This window comes from Notamacropus eugenii, chromosome 4 (genome assembly GCF_028372415.1).
Source record: "Notamacropus eugenii isolate mMacEug1 chromosome 4, mMacEug1.pri_v2, whole genome shotgun sequence".
Lineage (NCBI taxonomy): Eukaryota > Metazoa > Chordata > Mammalia > Diprotodontia > Macropodidae > Notamacropus > Notamacropus eugenii.
The window spans coordinates 13551198-13572812 of NC_092875.1; the positions used below are offsets into that span (position 1 = coordinate 13551198).

Genomic DNA, 21615 nt, shown 5'->3' on the forward strand with positions numbered 1-21615 from the left:
CTTCACCCCTCCAGCTCACTTCCTCAGGAGCCCAGAGACAAGATGACTCTCCCACGACTCCTCAGTAAGGGGGAGAGGTAGCCAGGCTTCATTCCTGAATGGACAGAGGCAACGGCCTCCTAACTTGGGATGTGACCATGCTGGTGGGACAACCTGCCCAGGGAGGGGTGGGAAGGAAATCTAGAACTAGGCCCCTGGTATGGAGTGGCAGGGGCTGGGAGAGAATGGGCTTAAAACACTGGGAATGTCTTTAGCTGGAAGAGATAAAAGAAATTGTCCAGATTGATTGAGATGTCAGAGAAAACTGCCCAGGATTGTCTAGAATTGGAATGGGAGTCCTGGGGGACAGGGGTTGCTCCCTCTTGTGAGGTTGGACCGGCAGATTCTGGTTCACTCGTGGATAAACTGACTGGCCACTGAAGTGGTTTCTGCTTTGGAGAGGATGTGATCTGTGGTTCCATCCAACCTTCTCACTTTGCAGATGTGGAAACTGAGGCCCAGAGAGGGAAAGAGCTTGTCTAGGTCCTAGATAATAGCTCTGGAAATGAAGGGGCCTCCAGAGCCACCCAGTGCAGTCACCCTGAGAGGGGAAGGGATGCCTGGCTTAAGGTCCCATGGGTGGCCTCTTTCCCCTGGACTGCTGCTGCCTCTCTCCTTGTCCACGTGACTCCCAGATCCCTCTGTTGGGCCAGGCCTTGCCCTGCCTGCCCTCTCCATCCCCTTAGATGCAGCTTGGGATGCTGACCAGGGCCATGTACATAACTTGGAGGAGCTAGGGTGGGAGCCCATCTGATCCCTAGGGCTCAGCCCCTGGGATTGTAGCTGAAGTGCTGATTCGAGCAGCTTATAAGCAGCCCTTCCCCATCTCTGAGAATCCCAGGCTCCTAGGGTGGGGGAAGGAGCTGCTGGAGACCTCCAGTCTAGCAGGGCCTGCACCTTAACCCTGCCATTAAGTGAGGAAGGGAAGGGGGTGCTGCCATCCTTTGGCAGGAACTTTTATGGAGCAAAGAACTCCCAGGCCTTACTAGCTAGATGTTAATGAGCTTGGAGGTGTTTTCCAAAAGAGAGCTAAATCCTTCTGCCTCTTGAATCCCTGAGGCTGCAGGTCCAATCAGGAGGGACCAGGAGAGGTCCCCAGAACCATCATTCAGCCAAGCCCCCTCATTCTACAGGGGAGGAAAGGAAAGAATTGGCCAATAGCCAGCCCTCTAGTAGACAGGAGGCAGCACGTCAAGTCTGTGTAATCATTGTTTGAGTTAGAAGGGAATGCTGGTTAACAGACTCCCTTCTGGTAAGAGTCCGTAGACTCATGGGGTCCTCCATCTACAGCTGGGAGGGACCTGGGAGATCAGCAAGGTCACTCCACGCATTTTACAGATGAGGTCACACAGCTGAGGCAGGATTTGAATCTAGGATGCCTAGCCCTCAGGGATCCTTTAGGGCCCATCTGGGCCCACAGCACCCAGTAGGGCATGGTGCAGAGGATGGCTCTACTGTTTTCGGGAGGCCACTTGGTCCTCAACCTTGGGTTCAAGCAGCATCTTAGCCTGGCCTTGCTGGAGGACCAGCACAGGGGCCCGTGCCTGGGACAGGGAGCCTGAAGAGGCAGGGTAGCTTCAGACTGAGTGAGTGGGACTGTGGGACTCATCCTGGACAGAAGAGGAGGCAAGCGGGCCGGGGTGGCCAGCAGCTTCCTCTGCACTATTCCCTGCCTCTTCAAAGGCTCCATGAAGCAGGAAGGACTTGCCCAGGTCGGACCACAATAATGACGCCCTCTCTTCCTCTCACCATCTCATGCGCTTGGGTGGTGCCATAGCAGATTCTGCCCAGATCTGAGCTGGTTCAGGCCATCCCTGGGGCCTTCAGGATGGTGGTGGCTGCTGACCAGCCCCTCCTAAGGGAGATGACAGTCAAGAGCCGGGGCAGGGTCATCCCCTGGCTTGGCACCCCAGGAGGCCTTCATCTGTATCGTGTCTGTGATCCCACAGGTTGCAGTTCCCCCAGCTGGCCCTGAGGCGAAGGTTGGGCCAGCTCAGCTGCATGTCTAGGCCTGCTCTGAAACTCCGCTCCTGGCCTCTCACAATCCTCTATTACCTTCTGCCTTTCGGTGCCCTTAAGCCTCTGAGCAGAGTAGGATGGAGGCCCGTGAGCAGGGTAAGTGGGTGTGTGCGGCCCTGGGCAGGCGGTGCCACGCGGCTGGGGGACTTAGGCCTAAGACAGAAAGCTCCAGGGAGTGAAGGTAGGGGACAGGGGAGAGAGAGACAGACACAGAGAGAGGAATGTGTCTGCTTCAGGGAACGTGCAGCTTTGAAATACACTGAGTAGGGGTGTGTGTGCGCATGTGGGTCTTCGACCTCTCATCCCTAGCACTTAGCTGGGCCTCTGGTGCTAGGAGCCACAGGCCACACAAGTGAAGAAAATGGGCAGGGGGCCTGGCCCAGCCCAGAACAGCAGCATGGGGGGCCTGAGGGCTCTCCTTCCTCACTGGGACAAATTAGGGCACTAGAAAGAACTTTATCAAGCTCCAACTCCTTGGTCCCAGAGGGATCTTGAGGCTTCCTCCAAGGTCACACAGAGAAAGGTCTCTTGAGCCCCTTGTAGTGAGGCAGTGTCTGTGGGAACCCAGCTGCCTTCCCTACATCCCCATCTCTGCACGTTTCCTAAGAGTCAGATCCTACAGGGGAGCAGAGAAGTGGAGTTTCCTGCATGAACTGCCCATTTCTGCCCAAGAGGAGAGCAACTCACAGAAGGTTCCTGGGGCTCTGGCCTCTCTGTGCCTGGGCTGCCTACATGGCACAGGTGCCAAGGTCATCAGCTTTGGTGTCTCACTGTGGTGACTTGAGACTGGCCCATGTCCAGGTCCCCCATGACAAGTTTTGGTGAGGACTGAATGTTGCACTCACTCCTCAGGCTTCTCTCTGCCAACCACTTCTACCCTGACTCCCCCAAGATTGGACCCCATGGGTCATGGCACCTTCCTTTGTGGCCTGCCCTACCCCCAGCAGCTGGTGGGACCCCTGAGGGACAGGATGCCAGGCCACATAGAGCCTGCAGCTTCCCCCAGACATCAGAGCCCTCTGGCTAGCTTGGGAAGGCTGGAGAACCACAGATGGAACCCTTTCACACTAGTGTCCGACATCTTTGTTCTACCTTGCTGCCCCTGGGCACGCTCTCCTTGGCATGCATGCTGAGCCGGCAGTTGAGGCTTCTGGGGAGCAGCTGACAAGCTCTAGGTTTGGGGTGGCTAGAGCATTCCTTCCCCTCTCGGACATGACCAGGCACAGGCCAGGGAATGAAAAGCCACTTTGGACTGGGGCAAACAGCAAAGGCTTCTGGGTGGAGGTGGCATTTGTGGATGGGGAAGGTGGTACATTGCCCATGCTCCCAGCATGCAGCAAATCTGATGACCACAGGACCCCAGTTTGGAGGGCATCCCCACATCATTTCCTGTTACAATAGAAGAGCCATCCTGGGGGCCCGTCCCTTCAGTCAGGGCCTCTTCAGTGTTTAAAGTTAGAATCAAATTGCTTTTGAGGCCTGTGGGATTTAATAGAGGGACAGCCAAGGAAGAAGGATGCAGAGCCCAGCATCTAAGGTGGTGGCATCTGGGTAGCCGTAGGCTGCCAGTCTGGCCCCAGAGCTTCTCTCACCCAGAGGAGCCTGTGCTTGGCTTCTCTTTGAGCTTGGCTGGGTGTGAGTAGCTCCACGTGCCAGAGACCTTGGGCCTTCCACTCTCCTCCAGGAACAAAGGAGAGGCCACTCACCCCACCCTGCTGTTTTACAGATGGGAAACAGGCCCAAAGAAAGGCTACTATAGACCAGATTCCAACCCAGGTCTTGGTCCTGGGGCTTCAAACCCAGTGCTCTTTGTACCCTTAACTTCTGTCCTTCCATCATGGGCCTGCCCCAGGAGGACACCGAGTTACTGCCCTGGGGCTCTCTCCTCTCTCTCCTTTCAGCCCTGATTCCTTCAAGTGATGAGCCCCCATGGGGGTCCTTAAGCCATCACTTCATCTTCCCTTTTCTCCCCCTCAAAGTTCAAGGGAATGTCTCCACTTCTAGGGAAGGGAGGCTATCTGTTTACCTTCCAAAATACAAACCTCTAAAAATACCGGCAGGTGCCCCGATCTCACCCACCCAACTGGCTCACTTCCTCGAAGCAGCATAGAATTCTCAGGCAGATGTTATCCACATCACAAAACTTGGGGAGGTGGGAAGGTGTCTCCAGGCCAGGGCACACAAGGTTGTGCCCATCCCCCTGCAGCCAGAGCAAGGCTTGCAGAAACATCAGACTGAAAAGTCCCAGGGGGTGTGCCAGCCAGGCAAGTGGGAGCAGGCATGCGGGGTTTGGGGGGTGCCTGCCGGTGTCTTAGCAGCTGACCTCCCTCCCCTGCCATCCACTGGTGTGACTACAGGTCGCGCTGTACAAGTCTGTACCCACGCGGCTGCTGTCCCGGGCCTGGGGACGGCTGAACCAGGTGGAGCTGCCCACCTGGCTCCGAAAGCCTGTGTACAGCCTCTACATCTGGACATTCGGGGTGAACATGAAGGAGGCTGCCGTGGAGGACCTTGACCACTACAGGAACCTAAGCGAGTTCTTCAGCCGTAAGCTGAAGCCACAGGCCCGGCCTGTGTGCGGCCTGCACAGTGTGGTGAGGCCTGAGGGTGACTGGGACACTTTGCATGCTGGGCACGTGGGGGAAAGAGGCTTTGGGAACTGGGCCCAGAGAATCCCAGATCACAGGTCCCCTAGAGATCAAGTCTAAACCCATTTCACAGAGGAAGAAACTGAGACTCAAAGAGGGCAGGTGACTTGGCACGGAAGCTACTGTTTGAACCTGGGGCTCCTGCCACTGCTGTCTGCTGTCCGCTCGGTCTTCTTGGGCTCTCCCTGAGGACTTAACCAAATAGGCCCCTGGAAGATTATGGGACTGCTCCGCTTAGGAGTGATCCCCTTCCCTGGCAGTGCCTCCTGTTCAGAAGCAGGTAGGAGAGGGGGTGCAGAGATGAGTTTAAGGTCATGGCCATCCAGGGTCATGGAGCTGGTCCTTCCCATGTCATCCAGATAAGCCCGTCAGATGGGAAGATTCTCAACTTTGGCCAGGTGCAGAACTGCGAGGTGGAGCAGGTGAAGGGGGTCACCTACTCCCTGGAGTCCTTTCTGGGCCCGCGCGACACCACTGACGACCCACCCTTCAGCAGGAGCAGGAACATCAATGGCGGCAGTAATGGCAACAGTGGCGGCCAGGGTGAGTCAGCCAGGGGAGCAGCAGTAGCACCCTCTGAGGCCACCTTCACCCCAGCCAAGGCGAGGAGGACATGGGACTGCCTAGGGGCTCATCTGTCGCTGCTTCTGCTTCTTGGGCTTCTCATCAGGACAACCTGTGTTCAAATCCAGCCTCAGGCACTTAATAACTCGGTGACCCCTGGCAAGTTACTTCACCTGTCTGCCTGTTTCCTCAACTCTAAAATGGTGTATCAACGGCACCTGCTCCCAGGATTGCTGGATCAATTCAGATATCAATACATGCTGCCTGGCCCATAGCAGGCATCCTGCAAATGCTAGCTACTGTCTTCATCATTATCATTACAAGATAGTACAGGTTGTGTTACCCCATTTTGTGGCTGAGGAATGGAGCTCCCAGTCACCCTGTGGGGAATGCAGACGAAATGGGGAGAGCCCTCTGCCACTGTATGGCACTGGCCTCTAGATAATGGGCCATGCTCAGCCCCTCTGGGCTGGTGGTGGGCATGATGGCTCCCTGGTCCTTGGCAGCTCAGCCTTTTCTTTTTCTGCAGAGATGCATGGTACTATGTGCCAGGAAAAGCTGATAGGTTCACAGGGAGAAGGCATCCATTTAGCAGCAAATGGTGACTCTGGGCTGGGGAGGCCACCTTGCCACCTCAGTGTCCCATTCGGTACTCTGGGGGAGGACAGGGGTGTTCTCTTCCCACCTCCTCCTGGACTTGTTGAGTCATTTTTCAGTCGTGTCTAACTTTATGAACCCATTTGGGGTTTTCTTGGCAAGTTACTGGAGCAGTTGGCCATTTCCTTCTCAGTCCATTTTACAGATGAGGCAAACTGAGGCAAAGTGGATGAAATGACTTGCCCAAGGTCACACAGCTAGTAAGTGTCTGAGGCTGGATTTGAACTCAGGTCTTCCTGACTCCAGGCCCTGTACCCTGTGGCGCCACCTAAAGTAAATTAAGGTGTCAGGTGTCTTGAGTCAGGAAAGCACTGGCTGGGTTCCCCACTTAGGACTTGGGGCCCAAGTCTGTTTTGGCAGCTTCATTGTTAGAAGCGTTAGTTCAGATCAGCTCTGGAGGCCCGTCGCTGCCCTGGGTCTGACCTGGCACCTGCTTGGGGGGCGGGGGTAATATGTTGGAAGGCAAGTAGACATTTACAGATGAGCCATGGGTTCTGGGAGCCCCCAGGACAGCATCTGCTGACAGCTAAGTTTTAGATAGACCTGGGTGACTGATCCCAATCCAACCAACCAGTCTGCAAGGTGGGACTGCCTCCCTTGCTCAAAGTCAGCCAGCTAGAAGAGTGAGGTAGGCCTGACCCCAAGGCCAGCACCATCTTCACAGACCAAGCTGGGCCACACAAAGCTTCCCTGGCCCCCTGGTCATGCTACAGCTGGCTGAGCCTGGCCTTTCTAGCCACGTGCCAGCCCCAGGGACCATCCAGGACCAGTGACCTGACGTTGCCATCCCTTCCTTCAGCCTCTGCAGCCACAGCTCACAACTCTTTCCAGAACCAGCTGGTCACCAAGGAGGGGAATGAGCTCTACCACTGTGTCATCTACCTGGCCCCTGGGGACTACCACTGCTTCCACTCCCCCACAGACTGGAGAGTAGCCCACAGGCGACATTTCCCAGGTAGGCACCTGGGGCTGGGGTGGGCATCAAGGCAGTATTGGTGTGCCCAGCAACCTCCATCCCTCGGAAAGGGCAGTTCGTGTCAGGCTGGAAAGTTGAGCCACATGGGAGGGCTCACCCAGGAACACTGGTGCCCTGTACCCAGATAGGCCAGACAGGAATAACACGAACCAAGGGTCAGGCTCAATGGGCTGGCCAGCCTGTGTCCTGAGCATGTCTTTGTGGGAGGAGACATCTGACCCAAAAACTCAGTTATGCCCCCTTCCCACCCCCTTTTCCCTGTCCCTCTCTCCCTTGAGGTCTCACGACTCAAGAGTTGAAAGGGAGTTAGTCCAACACCCTCCTTAGATTATTCCAGGCTGGACGTTCTGGTGCCAACCCTCCCTGTCCCCAATGCAGGCTCCCTGATGTCAGTGAATCCTGGTGTGGCCCGCTGGATTAAGGAGCTCTTCTGCCATAATGAGAGGGTTGTCTTAAGTGGCGACTGGAAGCATGGCTTCTTCTCCCTCACAGCTGTGGGCGCCACCAATGTGGGCTCCATCCGCATCTACTTTGATCGTGTAAGTGAAATAGATATTAGGGAGCACCTGCTCGAATCCAGAGCCTGCCTTCGAGGCCCAGTTTAGTGAGGGGGGGCCTGGTGGGCAGGAGAAAGTCGGTGGGGCCCCCTCAGGCATTTGGCCTTTCCTGACACTAAGTGGATGGCACCTGGCCTGCCTACCTGTCATCTCCCCTCCTGGAGGGCAGGACCCTTTGTATCCCAGGTGCCCACTGATGTAGTGAGAGAATAGCATGTGTGAAGGAGAAAGATGGGTTGGGTCCAGGCGAACTGAATTTGCAATGCCAAACAGAGGCCCTTGTGAGCCTGTATTGTTTCTTAGCTGAAACAGAGAAGAGCAGGTTTTAGGAAGTTTTGTCTTGGGAACCGTTGGTCTGGGCATGGGGTGATGGGGAGCCGCTGGTGGAGCCCATGCAGTCAGTCTGCAAACATCAAGTCCAGAGCCCCAGACATCTCAGTATTGAACGAACTCCAACAGGAAGGATACGTGGGTTCAAAGACAGCTTCACAAGTATAGGCTAGGGGCATGTAGTTAGGTAACAATTTGAAAAAGATTTGGGGGTTTCAGTGGACTCCAGTTCACTACCATCAAATTTGTTAATTCAAGAAAGCCATAAATGTCTGGAAGAAGGCTCTAGACTTTTGGTAGTCTGTCCTGATGAGACACAGCTAGGCCAACTCAGGCACCTGTGGTGTTCAGAAAATTGAGGAGGTGGGAAAAACAAACAGCCTCCCAATGAGAGCTGCAGGGATCACCCTGACTGGAAGGCTTTATGTGAAATATGGGTGACTTCGGTATAAAAATAATAGCTACCATTATAGCACATTAAGATTGAGAATAATCTTTACAAATATCCTGACAACCCTGGGAGGGAGGTGCTATTGTCCCCATTTTACAGATGAGGAAATAGAGGCAGGTACAGGTGAAGTCCCACAGTTAGCAAATATCTGAGGCCACATCTGAAGTCCAGACTTCCTGGCTGTGGGACTCCTTAGTCGCCCACTCTGTGAAGAGGATGCCATTCACAGAGATTTTGGACTTGGGACCCACCATTCCCACCCTCACATTCTGAAATACGACCAGGTTAAACTCTGCCAAACTAAGTGCCGCAGAGACGGTGGGAGTTGTTAGGCCGCTCCCACGATGGCCTGCCAGTAGGATGGCCTCCTTGGGCTTGGGACTCACCAACCTTTCTCTCCCTCCAGGACCTGCACACAAACAGCCCCAGGTACAGCAAGGGCTCCTACAATGACTTCAGCTTCATTACGCACAGCAACAAGGAGGGCATCCCCATGAGGAAGGGTGAGCACCTTGGGGAGTTCAACCTTGGCTCCACCATCGTCCTCATCTTTGAGGCTCCCAAAGACTTCAATTTTCATCTGAAGCCAGGGCAGAAAATTCGATTTGGGGAAGCCCTGGGCTCCCTCTAGAGCCAGCATCTCCACCACAAGGTTGATGCTACCAAGGAAACGCCTTCAGATCAGCATGAAGGCCGAGGCTTTGGACTGGAATGGAAGCAGCCCCCAAGCCTGGCTGCAGGAAGCAACAAGGTGCCTTGCTCTGCTCAGACGGGCCCAGAGTGGCCCCTAGCTCCATCAGGTGAACCTTGCCTTATCCCATCCCTTCTGCCCCAAGGTAGTGCAGGCACCGGGATAAGCTGGAGTTTATTTTGGGATTCTGCACCAATTTTCTGAACTGGAAATACAATGTCTATACTGCATCAGGTTCCATGGGTAATGATTTCCTTTTGAGGGTGGTAAACATTTTAATTCTCTTTCCGTTAGTGGCCATTGTGGGATGTAGGCCAGTGTCTTAGCCTCCTCCCAATAAAGACTCCTATGATTTCCTGGATCTTTTCAGGCCTTAATCCCTCTCAGTGTCTAATTCACTGCCTGTCCTGTGCCTGATTCCTCCGGGTTTAAGGCAGGCCCTGGAGCCTGCCCCCTCCAGGGGTGGTCAGGCCTCCAGGAGGGGCTTCTTTTTGGTGCATGGGGTGAAATGCATCCAGCATTGACTGTGGACCAAAAGTTCAGCTCCTTGCGCCCATCCAGACACTGGGCTGATTTGAGGGGTTTGTTTTGTTTTTTAAAATTTACTTACTGTGGAAATGGTGGGGGGAAAGCCAAATCTGCCTTTGCACTTACTACTGGGAACTTGTCTCCTCTTTCTTGCCAACATGAGCTGTGCATGAAAACGGAAAGCCAGGCCTCTGGGCAGGCCCCTCACACTAAGAACACTGGAGAGAGGAACCAGGCTGCCAGGCCTTCTCGAGGCTCCCCTGGGTCCCTTCCATCCTGTCCACCTGCCTGCTTCCCGTTTTCATCAATTGCCTCTGGACCTCCGTCCAGACATGCAAACTTGAACGGTAGCTTGTGAGTCCTGGCCAGAGGCAGGGCTCCAGGGAGCAGCTGTTTGCTACTTGAAAGGGGGCAGCAGAGGCCCCCGCTCCTCTGGTGGGGCGTAGGCGCAGTGTGGCCAGCACAGCCCCAGCTTTGCCTGGGACTCTGCACCAGGTCCAGTCGCTGCTCTTGATTTCAATCAGCTTGTGTTGAAAGAGGCAGGCACATGGTGCCCCCGCCAGCTTGTTGGGGTGCAGGGGCATCACTGTGCAAACAAACGGGGAAGGAGCTAGGATTCCTGAGGGTGCTGGTGATGCTGTGAATTTCTCCTGCCAGGAGAAGCCATTGAATCTTCAACTGTATCAGTAGCACAGTATTTTTGTATGTCAGTGGAAGACTTAGGGAACAGTAACTCATTTAATTGCAAACATTTTCAAATAAAAAATCACATCGTAACTGCTTTATTGTGTGCCTCGTATTGTATGTGTCCACCCCAAATCAAGCCAATGCAATAAATGCCCGAGAGGGGAGGGGTCAGGGAAAGGGCTCCCAGGAGCACCTGGCGCTAGGAGAAGGCGGCCCTCAGGACCTGGAGGCGGGCTGCGTACCGCTGTACCTGCTGCCGCTCAGCTCGCAGCTCCTCCATGAGCTCAGCGATCTGCCTCTCAACCTGTAAGAGGAAGCAGGGGGCTGGTGCCTTGGTCCAATGGGGGCCCTTCCATCAGCTCGGGCGTCAAGTCAGATGCATACTGTACCTGGTGAAGTTCCTGCTGAACCTGCTGCCTGGCCTCCACTTCCTCTGCTCTGGGGTCCTCCATGCTCAGCACTAACCACCTCCTCAGGCTGCCCGCCTGTCTCTGCCAGGACCTGGTGAGGAAGACAGGGCGCAGCCATCAGAGAGATGGGCATGCAGAGCCCTGGGAAAGGAACGCCTTTCTCCAAGAAATCCCTGACCAACGGAGGGGAGAGGGAGGTCACACAAGGGTAAATTATTTGTTTAAGCCTACACTGTTAAAGTCAGGTCTGCCCTGTGCTATGCTGCCAATAGAATTGCTGGGAGGGAGGTGACCAGAGGGAACACCGTCTCGGTAACCGCCACCCAGGGCTCTGCAGGGGACACGCTCAGCCCCACAGTGCTGGCCATTTAGTGACCCCAGCCAAGGGCAGGGAATCTTCAAAGGGCCACACGTGGCTCCGCACTCCTGTCCTAGACCAAAGGCTGGCAGAGACCTCCCCCCAAAGCCCCACTGCCTCATTTTACAGATGAGGAAACAAGTCCAGGGAGGGCCATGCTGAGTTACAAGGATTGGATGTAAGATTTCTTCTTCCTCCTGATTATGGAGACAGTAGGGAAAGCCCCCAAAGCAGATAACGGTGATTCAGAACTGTGCCGAGTGCACTAGTGGGGACCAGAGCTGGGTGACCCTTCCCCAGCTCTGGATGCACAGCTCTAAGGGGCTGAGTGTGTTAACAAATGAGGTGAAAAGTCCCCATCCAGAGCTGGGACTGGACGGACAGGTTCCAGCTCTGCCTCCTCCTCCTTGGGTGACCCTGGGCCAGTTCCTTCCCCTCTCTGGACCTCGCAGGCCTCCAGGGTCCCTCCCAACTCCAAAGTGGCTGCTCTCCCACTAGAGCACGGCTGCCTGGAGATGGATATCAGGACCCAAGGGTCTAGATCTGCCAGAGTGTGGGACCTTTCCCACTAAGCCATGGTGCCCACAGGTGGCAATGCACCGTCCTCCAAGAGTGATTCAGGAACACAAGTTACCTAGAAATGATTTCTGATTATAATCACCAGCTATGATTATAACCCTGTACTAGGGATCTCCACAAAAGCCAGAATGTCCATCACATCTGAGGAGGGCATGGCATAGGAAGGCGGGCATTCAAAGACCCAGAGACAGGAGAGCAGGGCATGTCATGGGTCAGGGGAGAGAAGAGCTGTGGGGCAAAGCCCTGAATGCCAGACAATGACATCTGTCACCGGCCTGGAGGCACGAGTGTGCCCAAGGGATAAGCGAAGAAGGGTCGCTGGGGCAGAGGCTCACCTGAGGTTTTGCTTGTTGGCCTGGTAACTGAACAGTTTCTCCTGGATCTCTTCAAGCTCGGCCTCCAGCTCCCCACCGTCTCCCAGGATGCCCAATGTCCTCCCTGTGTCGGCCTGCAAGCCCTCTGAGGGGGGATACAGAAGTGCCTAGCTTCCCAGGCTGCCTGGCTGAGAACCCTGAGTTCATTTTTGGCTTCCAATTCTCCAGATGCGGTATGCAGAGATCCCCAGGGTACCCTTGCCCTTTTCAGGGTTCAGGGAGGGTCAGAGTAGGGCCCAGGATCAGAGGCCTCAGGGCCCACACTGGGGCAGCTCTGTGGCTCAGGGGACAGCATGCTGGGCCTGCCCAGTCAGCAACACCTGAGTTCAAATCCAGCCTCACAGTCTAGCAGTGGGACCTTGGGCAAGTCACAACCTGTCTCCCTCAATTTCCTCATCCATAAAATGAGGATCATCATAGCCCCAACCTCCCAGGGTTGTAGTGAGGATCAAATATTTGTAAAGCACTTAGCAATTCGTAGCACAGAGTAGGTTTTTTAAGGTTTGTTCTCTTGCTCCCACTGACATCAGCACTGCAAAACCCTTCATGGAGGACAAGGGATTTGAAGGCAGAAATTCAGCTCTATTTGATACCTGAGAGACCTTAGGCAAGTCACTGAACTCTGTGGGTCATGGCTTCTTCCTCTGTACCAAGAGGGGCCAACATGAAGTGGCCCTAAGGGTCTCTTGGCGACCTCTCACTGCACCAAAGCATTTCTGCAAACCCAACAGCCCTGAGGATGCCCTATAGGAGGGACAGGCCCGCTGCAAGAAGGGCAGCCCAGAGAAGGCTTCTGGGTCCAGAGGCTTACAAAGCCAGTTTCTGCCTTGGAGAGCTTGCAAGGAGGTAGCCTGGGCACCTTCCCACCCTGAGTATCCCAAAGCAGATTTGGTGACTGCCTCAAGTTCTACACGCCTCCAGACACAAAGCCATGATATACATGGCAAGAGCACAGAGGGAGGGTCCAACTACTCAACATAGCATGAGGCCTGACCGCAGCTGCCCTGCTGGCATTCAGAGCCCCACCCCAGGATGCTGGGCTCTCCTTTCCTCCAAATCTGGACCTGTGGCAACCAGACAGAAGGACAGGGGCCACAGCACCATCTACATTGTGTCGCGGAGCACCACATACCCGAAGCCTCTAGGCTCACACTGGGCCTCCCCTTGCTCCCTAGGAAGACTTCAGGAAGAAGCAGGTGACCACCAGCCTGGGCATGCCCTGTCTCTGAAGGAAGAGTCACAGGCTCTCGGAGGCTGGGCTCACAGGGAGCCATCCCAGCTGCAGGCTGGAAGGGAAGGACATGAGATGACCTCCCTCCCTAGGGGCCTGGGGCAGAGAGGGGCAGGGGCCAAGTGTGAAGGGAAGCTCAAACACAGGGCCCAAGTCAGATCCAGATGAGTCATCAGGCCTTACTTTGCCTCCTCATAAAATGAGGAGGTCTGGGGGGAAGGAGAACCACCCATCTCTCTGAGATGCCTTTTGCCTCTACACTCTGGCTCCAACCATAAGATCCCCAGGGATCTTTGCCAGGGGGAGCATCGCCACCCCCCCCAACTCTCCAGCGCTGACAAACCAGGACCAGAGAGTCAGCTGGTCCATGACCTGTCACCTTCCTCTTGGTCAGGACCAGGAGGGACCAAGGACAGGTCACATAATTTTCCACCACATCCGCCGGGGGACAAGCCCAAGGGAGGCTGGGAATGAGGCAGCCCTCAGGCTCCCACGGCAGAAGAATTAAGAAGCTGACTGAGGAGCTGGATGGTTTGGGAGCCTTTTGGACATGGACTGCATGGAACCAAACATCCAGCCATATTGTCAATGTCTCTCAAAAGGGCTAGAGGCACCCCCTCAGCCAGCGAATGTGGATTAAGGGGAAGAGGGACTGATGAGAGGCCAAGAACAGGGAAGACAAAAAGTGCCCATCAGCTTTCTGGGAGGGGACAGAAGTGGCATTTGTTGTTCCTCCCCGGCATCAACCTATGGCTTGTTCTCCTTTCAGAAAGATTTCCTGTGAGGCATGTGGTCCATATATGGAGGGATGATACAGGGGCACACATGGGGAAAACTTCCTGCCCAGGACTCATCCCAGGACACCTGCAGAAGGTTGGGGAAAGGGAGGAAGGCAGACAGGTCCCTGAAACCACTCACCCTTTCCTTTAGGGCCTGGTCTCCTGTCATTGAGGAGTGGGGAGGTGAAGCAGCCTCAATGAGGAGTGGCCTGTGGCCAGGAGGCTTTGGGAGGCCCCTGGAATCTGCGTGGGTCCTGATGCTGGGTCCTGGTGCCACCAGAGCAGCAGAGGGGCTAGGCTGGGCAGGGAGGAGGGGCATAGCTGTTTCTGCCAAAAGCCTGAGACAGAGAGTCAGTCAGCACATTATTACAAAAATCACAGAATCTGAGACTCCAACGTCCACCTACATTAACACCCAAGATTCCCATTATAACCTGCCCTGTGGTGTTCATCCTGCCATTGCCTGGAGACCTCAGAGGAAGGGGCACCTGCTGCCTCTCAGGGTGGCCCATCTCACCATGAGGAAGGTGTGCCTGTGGGCAACACACACTTGGGGTTAGAGTCAGAATTCTCCTCCCATCATTCCTGGTGATACATGGCCCTCTGGGACCTAATCCTTCCTCACAGGAGAAGCCCCATGAATCCCTGACAGGAGCTCACACATCCCCACCCCAGCAAGATGTCACTTCTGTAAGGTGAAACTCTTCAGCAGGTCCTCACATGGCCTGGACTCCAAGCCCTTCCCCCGCCACAGCCCCACCCTGCACACTCTGAAACTTCTTATCAATATCCTTCTTAAAAGGAGACACATAATAAATACCCTTTGACCCAGCAATAACACTAGTAGGTCTATACCCCCAAAGAATGCAAAGAAAACGGAAAAGGATCCATTTGGACAAAAATATTTTTGGCAGCTCTTTTTGGGGTGCCAAAAAATTGGAAACAGAGGAGGTGCCCACCCACTGGGGGGTGGCTGAACAAGTTGTGGCATATGACTGTGATGGAAGATTGCTGTACTGTAAGAAATGATGAGCAGGACCAGGGAAACTCAGGAAGACTTAGATGAACTGAAGCAAAGTAAAGCGAGCAGAACCAGGAGACACTGTATGCAGTGTTGGCCACAGTGTAACGACTCAGCTCCTCCACCCGAATGAAGCGTGCTTTTCACCTCCAGAGGCGGACTGAGGAGCTCTGACTGCAGACTGAAGCAGACTTTTCTTCTTGTTTTCTTTTGCAACATGGCTAATATGGAAGTGTTTTGTGTGACTGCACACATAGAACTCATACCAGATTGCGTGCCTTCTCAAGGAGGGCAGGAGCGAGGGAATTTGGAGCTCAGAATTTTAAAAAATTACTAGTTTTTTTACATGTAATAGGGAAATATTTAACAAAAGAAATAAAAATATATTTTCAAATGGAGGAGGCACAAATGGAAGCTGATACTCCAGACACAGTCTGATGAGAGCAGGGAACAGCAGTCTTCCAGCTCAGCCCAAGAGTGCAATCCCTCCCAGCTTAATGTCACTAGAACACCTGATGAGCAGACCCTCAAGGACTTTATCCAAGTCATGTAAAAATGTGAAGTAGCGTGGGCCTCAGCCCAGATCCCTGGGCTCCTCCTCTGAATGCCTCCTGTCACATGGACTTCGGTCTCCTATTGACTCGTCTGAAGTCTGTTTGTCCAACCAGTCATGACCATATCCCATCGCTAGAATATTGTACCACTTTATGAAAGTTCTGCTAAAGCTAGGGAGACTGTGGTCAGATCATTCTCCACCTCTAGTACTTCAGTAATCCGGTCCAAAAGTGAAATCTGGCTGGTCTGAGGGAGGCCTTGTGGTCCTCTGGGATCATCGCTTCCCTATCTAGAGTTGGCCAACCATCCCTTTAATGTAAGCAGGACCCAAAGTCAATCCGTTGGTCTAGAGTTTGTAGACTCTGCTCCTCCTAACACTTGCTAAATGAAAAAAATAAAATTTAATTGAAAGGAAAGGAAATTGGGACATTTGTCCTTCTCCAATCTTGTAGGATCTCCCTTGTCCATGATCTTTCAGTTGTACTAAGAGTGGCTCACATCTGCCAAATCTCTCCATGTCCATGAAGGCAGGACAACTAGGAGTTACCTGCTTAGGATCTCCTCCTTTTCCAATCTTCTCCCCTCAACACATTCTCCAATCCAGGGAAAAGGGCCTCTCTGCTCTTCCTCCACCACAAGGCTCCATCTCCTGTCTCCAGGCCTGGAATGCTCTACCCTCTGACCTTTGGCATCCCTGGCTTTGAAGAATTCAAGCCACTTCTCTGTGGGAGGCCCTTCCTGGTCTCCTTAATCATCCGGGTCTTTCTCCTGAAGGTCACCTCCTTGGGCCCTGCTGTGGATGCACCCAACATCTCCATCCTTGAGGCTAGGGATTCTTTCTTCATATCCCATGTCTAGCATGGTGCCTGGCAGGCAACAAGAGCTTAACACGTGCTTGCTGATTAAAGTTTAAAACTGAAGTTGATCTCTTCTGACAGAGGCTGCTGTAAAGGTCTCCCCGTGTCTTCATAACCCCCATCTTCACATCTCCCATTCCTTCTGTGATGACTTTCCTCCATCACATTTCACTCGTTCTAAGCCCTTTGAACTGGCTTTCACCACATCTAGATGCAGGCCTCGCTAGGCCCAGATCTCCTCCCCAGGCCCAGATCTCCTCCCCAGCTGTCTCCAAAGCTCCCTCTCACCCACCAGAATCTCCTGCCAGGGAGACTCAGGGCCCTAAGGGGATGAGATCATCCCCAGGCAAGTCAGGCAGCCTTCAGAAAGCACACATGCGTGTGCGCCAGCAGATGCTTCTAAATCTGGTCCCCCATCACCAGAAGGCGCTCTCCTTCCCAAACACCTTTGCCTCTTTAGTTCTTTCTGCCTGAGTCTTTCCATAGCTAAGCACCCCCTGAACAACCTCCAGGAAAACGGGAAAACAGAGCAGACTCAGAAGGTCCGATTCCAAGTGCCAGCACTCTCCCCCTACCCCCCCAGTTTATAGGAGAGGAGGAAACCCTGAGCCCAGGCCCAGCCCTGGGTCCCAGCCATCATTTTGCTGGTATCATGACTCTGCCCTGGCTTCCCTCAGACTCTCAGCCCCTAAGGCTCCTGGAAAGCAGTTGATGCCAAGGCTGGCCCAGAGATTTGATGAGGCCCATGCAGGGATACTGCTCCATCCTGGGCTGCTGCTGGCACACTGAGGCAAGTTTGCTGCTGAGATGGCCAAGGACTGCCCCAGCCCTCATTCTACAGAAGGTCTAAAGACAGTGAACTCTATAGGTCACACAGGGCAAGACTGAGGTTCACTACTGACTCAGGAATCAAAGCTGATTAGTCCTGGCATTCAAGGATTTCCAACCTATGCAACTTAATTTTCCATAATTTCTTCCAGCTAGGCAAGAGTGGTACAGTGGATAGAGCACTGGGCCAGGAATCAGGAAGATCTGAGATCAAATTTGGCCTCAGACACTTAGTAGCTGTGTGACTTTGGACAAGTTGCTTCACCTCTGGTTGCCTCAGTTTCCCCACTCATAAAATGGGAATAATGACAGGCTCTATTTTCCAGGGTTGTTGTGAGGATCTAATGAGATAACATCTGTAAAGCAGTGCCTGGCACATAGTAGGTACTTAATCAACGTTTCCTTCCTTCCAAAATAAGGGGGTGCCCATGGGCCATGCCCATCCCCACTGTGGCCTCTCCTCTCATCTCCCCAGATTTCCCTTCTTTCAGCCAAACCAGGCAGGTGGGACTTGCTCTCCCCTGCCCCAGAGACAAGTGCTCTGCCAACACTCAGGGCTGGGGTCCCTCACAGAGCTGAGACTGTCACATCTGGTACATGCACTGAAGTATTTCCTGGGGCCTGCTCTACCTTCTCAGCCAATACTGACACTGGCAGCACACATTTACCCAGCAGGAAGGGGCGCGTGCACCAAGGGCATCCCAGCAGTCTCACAGGCAGGCACTAGGCTGAGTCCCATTTTGCAGACAAGCAACTGAGGCAGGATTCTAGTAGCATTCATGATCGAACTTCCCTGGGGACGAGGACCTAATCCAGACTGACACACAGCAGGTGCTTAATCAATGCTCGCTGATAAATTCATAACACTTGGCCTCTCGGTGCCTAGATTTAACTGACCAGCAAAAAGCCCAAACCGAAACAATAGTTACCAGGGAACAGTCCTTTACTCTCTCGGCTGGTAGCTCTTGGCCATACCCTTCTGTGCCCAGCCCACCTGAAATGTCCTTAGGGGCTCAAGGTGAAGCCTGCTCTCCCTAGACTCAGCACAGACTAGCCTGGCCTTCACTGGGGGCCCTGAGGGAGGAAAAGGAGGCATGCCCATCTGCCAGCCAGGTCAGCCCTGAGCAAGATGGAGACCTGGGCACCAGAAAGGCCCTCAGAGGCACCCAACCCCTGCATGGCGCCCGCAGTCCTGACGCCTGGCACTCAGCATTGAGAATCCTGTCTCCTGCAGGGCCTCAGTCTCCCCATCTGCACCATGGAGAATCTCCCTCCTCAGGCTGCTGTAAGCAGTGTGCTCTCCCCCTTACCCAGGACACAGGTGCCCTGCAGTGCCATCCCTCTCCAGAGAGTCCAGGAGGAAGTTGGGACAACGAGGCTGCTTCCTTACAGGCCGGATGACATTCCTGGGAAGAGACAAATGGAGAGATTGCCTCTCTGCCCAGGGGAACCCTGGCACAAACTGGCTGACCCAGCATTTCTGGAACTTGGATGGGTTGGAGGAGGAGGCCAAGGGCTGCCAGCACTTTGGTCTTGGGACTGCAAAGCTCCCATTGGGAGCAGCCCCTCCTCTTACAGAGGCGAACACTGAGGATGTATAACAGCAAAGCCAGGCTCCTCCTCATCTCCACAGCCTGTCCTCTCTGCCCCAGGTCTCAGCCTGCCTCTCCTAGGAGGCCTTCCCAGAGTTGCCTCCTGCCAGGGCCTTGTCTTTGCCAATTCCTTCCTGTTTGCCCAGGTGCCTGGGAGCTCACCAGAGACAGGGACTGCCTCTTGCCTCTATTTCCCCAGCACTTTAGCACAGTGCCTGGTGCATAGTGAACACTTTGGCACAGTTGATTCCAGGGCTACATAAACCCCAACAGAAGCTTCCCTTCTCCTCCTGTCGTACCCCCTCATCCCTCCTCAGACCGTAGCCCTAGCCCAGCCTTTGGGGCAGAATGACCAGTCACACATGTGAGGTAAATTCTTTAAGGTCCCTGGAGAGCCAGGGGTTCAGCCAAAGCAGGCAGGGAAAGGTGGGGGAGAGGCAAAAACAGAAAGAATGAGGGAAAAGCCACATTCAGCTTGGTCAGCAGCAAAGACCTTCCCCAAACTTAAGACATTGAGACCCTCCCCTGCCTGAGCTCTGGGGCAGCTGGGAAGGACCCTAAGGCAGGGGCCACCCAGGAGGGTCAGCCAGCTGACGCAGTGCCCACAGGGACCTACATGTAGTAAGTAGCCAGAAATACATCAGAGATATGCCTAAGAAAGGAGGGCTTGCAGGGGACCCCAAATGGCCTGGGGATCCCTGGACAACTACAGGCCAGAGCCAGGCCCAGGACACTGGGAAAATGCTCAAGATGGGGGCATAACCCCCATCTTCACATCTCCCATTCCTTCTGTGATGACTTTCCTCCATCACAGTGGGAGAGATCACTCAGCAGACCACATATGAAGTCACTCACAGCTCAGGGAGGTGAGGGTCTCCAGAAGCCAGCTGAAGGGGCCAGCCCCAGTACTTGCTGGGCCTCTGAGGAGTTCGTGATGCTTCCACATCCCCAGCAGCTTCCCCAGCAGCTTCCCCAGCGGCTTCCCCGGCGGCAGCAAGGGAGGCATCAATAATGGGGGCCTCGAATGTCACTCTCCTCCGGGAAACAGCTCCTGGTGAGCAGGATCTGTCCTTGACTAAGGCTTTGTGCTTCCAGAGTGTGGCACACCGATGTACAACCTGGTGCAGATTGCAGGCCAGCTGCCCAACACACACAGTGATCCCCATCCTAAGGCCAAAGCAGGCCCCTCTCCCAGGATGGTGAGCAACCCCCAAATACCAGCCCAGGCCCCAGCCTCCCCAGGGGTCCAGCCACCTTCCATGAGCCATGCAGAGGCACCACAGACCAGTCAAGAGAAGTCTGTCTCCCCTGCTCAGCCATTCTGTCTCAGGAGCAAAGCAGAAGGTTCAAGGAGAAGACAGGGCCCTTACCTGGGCCTGCCGCTGGGCGTGGAAATGCCCACGGAAGCTCTTCATGCCAGCCACAAACCTCAGGAGTCGAGTGATGCCCTCATGAACCAGGCTGTCATGGTAGGCCAATGCAGCCTGCTCAAGCCGTGCTTTCTTTCTCCTCCGCTCCAGCACAAATCCCAGCCATGCATCCCAAACCTGCAGCAAAGGCAGCCCACGTGAGCACAGGGTGATGTGAGTGGGCGCCAGGACTGAGACAGGACAGCCACGTTCCAGGTCCCAGGATTGCTACAGGGTCACCATTGCTGGGCATGACAGTTGTGTGTGGAAGCATCATGTGAGCACGGAGGAGCTTCAGCAACCAGGCTGGCCAGCTTCCTTGGGTCACAGGGCAAGGCAGTAGAGGGAGGTTCTAGGTAATGCCCACAGGTGGTCCAGGGCCCCATCACTCACCCTTAAGAGAGGAAGCCTGCAAGGTGAGCATGACATCTGGGCATTCACATGAGTCTCCAAATCAATCCCACACACACTGTGCACCAAGTGACGATGTGCCAGGAGCTCTGCCACAATGGGGCTCCTGCTCTAATGAGGGGAGGGGGCCAGGGGCACAAGCCTGCCGTAGCAGAAAGAGGCCTGGGTCGGGAGGGCCACTTGCCACCACTCATGGCCTCACCCTGGTAATCCTGCCATCAAACAGGGGCTCATGTTCTAGGAAGTTCAGAGCCAGAGCCCAGGGAGAAGGGAGTGAGCCCCACATGGGGCTCTGGCCACCTACCTTTCCCTGCAGCGTGAAGGACCAAAGCCAGAGAGCCCGAATGGTGACCTGCTGCTCCCACTGCTTCTCCCTGAGCTGCAGGCCAAGAAGGAGGGGTCAGACATGCCACAGACAGGCCAAGAAGGCAAAGGCAGCTCAGAGAGGGCAAGTATGAGAGAGGGAGAGTGGAAGGAGGTGGATGGAAGGGGGAGAGAGAGAGGAGAGAGGAGGGAAAGAAACAGGGAGAGAAGCAGAGATAGAGGCAAAGACACAGAGATGAGGGAGACAGAGACACACAGAGACAGAGAGACCCCAGAGTGGCAGCCTGGGAGGAGGAAGGGTGAGAAGATTGCCAACAGCTAGAAGAGAGGAGGGGGTGGGGTCCAGGCAGGAGAATAAGTGACCACCAGCATGCGGGGCCTCTGTAGTGACTTGGGAGGGTCCCCCAGGTGCTCTCCCACTGACAGCTCCAGCAAAGACTGTTTGGAGACCAGGGAGGCTGTGGAGAGAGGCCAACCTGAGGATTCCTCACACTGCATCAGGACAAGGCGCATCATCACCCTTCTTGCTGGGACAGAACCCACCCAAGATCAGAGGCCCTTACTCCCCACCATCTCCCCAAAGAGGGGACAAGGGCTGAGGAGAGAGAGGACACAGGCTGCCCACCTGGCGCTTCCAAATGGAGAAGGAGGAGCGGCTGAGTCTCTGGGCCATCAGCTTGGCACTCTGCCTCTGCAAGAGCTAAGGGGAAACAAAAGGGGGGGCTGGCTTCCAGTGTTCC

The 21615-nt window shown here is 54.6% G+C and overlaps 2 protein-coding genes across 21 annotated transcripts in view; one reads left to right on the top strand and one right to left on the bottom strand.

Annotated features, from left to right (window-relative positions):
- PISD (phosphatidylserine decarboxylase) overlaps positions 1-10237 on the top strand; it is a 49087-nt gene extending 38850 nt beyond the window's left edge. For 9 of the 12 annotated variants that reach the window (XM_072599875.1, XM_072599874.1, XM_072599880.1 and 6 more), the window contains 6 exons: positions 1989-2154; positions 4416-4652; positions 5066-5249; positions 6727-6882; positions 7282-7442; positions 8648-10237. In XM_072599875.1, coding sequence (XP_072455976.1) covers positions 1989-2154; positions 4416-4652; positions 5066-5249; positions 6727-6882; positions 7282-7442; positions 8648-8872 — 1129 coding nt within the window. In that variant the 3' untranslated portion in view covers positions 8873-10237. The remainder of the gene's footprint in view (positions 1-1988; positions 2155-4415; positions 4653-5065; positions 5250-6726; positions 6883-7281; positions 7443-8647) is intronic. The other 3 variants (XM_072599877.1, XM_072599878.1, XM_072599876.1) reach the window with 1 other exon arrangement.
- The window catches only part of SFI1 (SFI1 centrin binding protein), a 61620-nt gene continuing 50216 nt past the window's right edge, over positions 10212-21615 (bottom strand). For 5 of the 9 annotated variants that reach the window (XM_072599865.1, XM_072599863.1, XM_072599866.1 and 2 more), the window contains 10 exons: positions 21501-21575; positions 20856-20930; positions 20102-20278; positions 19587-19870; positions 18450-18545; positions 14018-14216; positions 13001-13154; positions 11830-11953; positions 10537-10648; positions 10212-10451 (listed from right to left, as the gene is read on the bottom strand). In XM_072599865.1, the coding sequence (XP_072455966.1) occupies positions 10347-10451; positions 10537-10648; positions 11830-11953; positions 13001-13154; positions 14018-14216; positions 18450-18545; positions 19587-19870; positions 20102-20278; positions 20856-20930; positions 21501-21575 (1401 nt within the window). In that variant the 3' untranslated portion in view covers positions 10212-10346. Of the gene's footprint in view, positions 10452-10536; positions 10649-11829; positions 11954-13000; positions 13155-14017; positions 14217-14312; positions 14412-18449; positions 18546-19586; positions 19871-20101; positions 20279-20855; positions 20931-21500; positions 21576-21615 lie in introns of those variants that run through there. The other 4 variants (XR_011965237.1, XM_072599869.1, XM_072599864.1 and 1 more) reach the window with 4 other exon arrangements.